Source organism: Physeter macrocephalus, unplaced genomic scaffold (genome assembly GCF_002837175.3).
Source record: "Physeter macrocephalus isolate SW-GA unplaced genomic scaffold, ASM283717v5 random_1680, whole genome shotgun sequence".
NCBI classification, from domain to species: Eukaryota; Metazoa; Chordata; class Mammalia; order Artiodactyla; family Physeteridae; genus Physeter; species Physeter macrocephalus.
In genome coordinates this window covers 22,682-25,000 of record NW_021146626.1, presented here as the reverse complement: position 1 = coordinate 25,000, position 2,319 = coordinate 22,682, and the positions used below count along the sequence as shown (strand labels likewise).

The 2,319-nt window shown below is 53.2% G+C and overlaps 1 protein-coding gene across 1 annotated transcript; it reads right to left on the bottom strand.

Moving 5' to 3' along the window:
• Window positions 1–15: 15 nt before the first annotated feature.
• LOC114485440 (ribosomal protein S6 kinase-related protein-like) lies at window positions 16–2,166 on the bottom strand (the record flags this gene model as incomplete). Its single annotated transcript, XM_028486873.2, is given in 7 exon segments — window positions 16–120; window positions 356–425; window positions 769–837; window positions 970–1,053; window positions 1,149–1,388; window positions 1,390–1,410; window positions 1,780–2,166. Coding segments are annotated over 7 exon segments (646 nt in total), but the record flags the coding sequence as incomplete, so codon positions are not given.
• Window positions 2,167–2,319: the final 153 nt, after the last annotated feature.

Sequence of the window (2,319 nt, the reverse complement as noted above, 5' to 3'; positions counted from 1 at the left end):
TCCTGTTTCACTTACACAGCACCAGGATCAGCTCAGCAGCAAAGAGGCGGATGGAAGCCTCACTAAAGCAGCCAACAGCGGACCACAGGGAGTACAGATCTGTGCTGCAGTAGCTACACACTGCAAAGTACCAGAAGTCTAGGCAATATTTGGGGGCTACTATGCCTGGGCTCAAGGCATTGTATGCCTCCTGCCCAAACCGATGCCACCTGCTGTTTCCTCTCCCTCTGGGAGAGAGAAGTACTATGAAAAGGGGAAAAGAGCAAAGGCAGAACAAGCCAAAGGGATGGGTAATCTCAGGCGGGGAGTATGGTAGAAGGACCCTTGGGAATGAGGAGAGAATCCAGTCACTCACTCATGAAGAGGTGCCGTTTTCCCTGCCAGCTGTCCCCCAAACTGTGTACAAAAGGATGGTTGATCTGTCGCTATGGACAAGAAAACAGGAAGTTAGGATCAGGGTCATTGAGGATCAAGGCAGCCAGGAAGTCAGGATTTACCTAGTTGTGCAGAAAGGAAGCTGTTGCCCCACCTCTCAGTACAGGTTGCCTGCCTGGTAATCCCAGTACTAAGGAACACTGGACATGCTGGAGAGATTTCCCTGGCAGGACCTAGAATTTACTCTACTGATCGCTACTTTTCCTGGGATCTCTTGGTTGAAGCAGAGGGAGGGGTCAGAGTCAGGAAAAGCAGGACAGTTGGACAAGAAAGGTGCTTTCTCCGCCTGTGGTTTGGTTCTTCCCAGGATCCTTTCCAGGGCTCTGTGCATACCTGGATGCTGACCTCCTCTTTGCACTGCCTCAGGTTGTCCCTCTGTAGGACCTTTACCTTGGGCACCACCTATAAAAGGAGAGGAGTGATGACTCCTAGTGGGGAATAGTGTATTAAGTTGTTTATTCCTCCCAACCTTTCTGGAATAAAGATTGGAGGCGGGGACTAGAGAATAATGTGGAAGAGTATCTAGGTCCCTACCTTCACCACAAATACTGCTTTCTGGCCACAATCTAGCACCTTGAGGACAGTTCCAAAGGAGCCTTTAGCCACAAGGCCTAAAATCTGTACAGAGAAGTAGAGAGCAGGGCAGTTGAGACTGATTGTTTCTAGATTTCTCTCCAAGACTGAGACCCCTCCCAGGGATTCCACTGACCTACCTTCAGCTGCTGATGCCCCCTAAGGGGCCTAATAGGAAACTCCGGCAGAAAGAGGTTGATGAACTGAGGCACTGGCCACTCAGGCAGAGGCTTCTCTACTAGCAGTGGGGCTGGCTCCAGGGGCTCCTGGTGCAGGAACTGATGCCCCTGTAGTCCCCACAGCAACTCTTTCAGACCTGACCTGGTGGTCCCCACACCTGGCCAGAGGCTCTTCTAGCCGCGGACCCAGGGGGACCCAGGGGCCCTGGATGTTGCCACCCTGCTGAGAACCAAGGGAGCCACTAAACCTGCTGCCCCTGGGGCATTACAGGTTCTGCCCATTTAGCAGGCACTCCCTCAAATCTCAACCCTAGAGATGTAAATTTGAACCCCAGGCAAAATTGCTACTACCCTTGCTTCAGGCCAAGGTCTGGATTTCCTGCACACAATTAAAATCCTCTAGGAAAGTAATATTTGGATATTTTCCCCATAAGGCATCAGCGATTCAGTACTGCACCTACCATAAATACTTTGATGGTAACGCCTCCCTGCCCCACCCCCACAGTGGACAACACTGTTATTACCAGTTCCCAGGCCTCAAGCTCATGCCTTCCACCTCCCCTAAACAAGCTGCCAGAGCCCCACACCCTACCTTATGAGGAGCAGCCATCTGGGCATGTTGCCCCTTCCGACAACTCACTGCTCCCATCCCCAAGCCTCTGCGCCTCCTCTCTCCTGCTAAATCTGCTGTCCCAGTTACATAAGCAGTTCCTCCCCTGGTGCTGCATTACACGAGCCCCGCCTCTTTCCCTTGTTCATGACTAGAGATGCAAGTGATGCAGCCAAACCTCACTCTTATCCCCAAATGCTATCGCCCCTGGTTAAGAATGGCTTATATGGGCTTCCCTGGTGGCGCAGTGGTTGCGCGTCCGCCTGCCGATGCAGGGGAACCGGGTTCGCGCCCCGGTCTGGGAGGATCCCACATGCCGCGGAGCGGCTGGGCCCGTGAGCCACGGCCGCTGAGCCTGCGCGTCCGGAGCCTGTGCTCCACAACGGGAGAGGCCAAAACAGAGGAAAGCCCGCATACCACAAAAAAAAAAAAAAAAAAAAAAGAATGGCTTATAGTGCTTCCCTGGTGGCACAGTGGTTGAGAGTCCACCTGCCGATGCAGGGGACACAGGTTCGTGCCCCG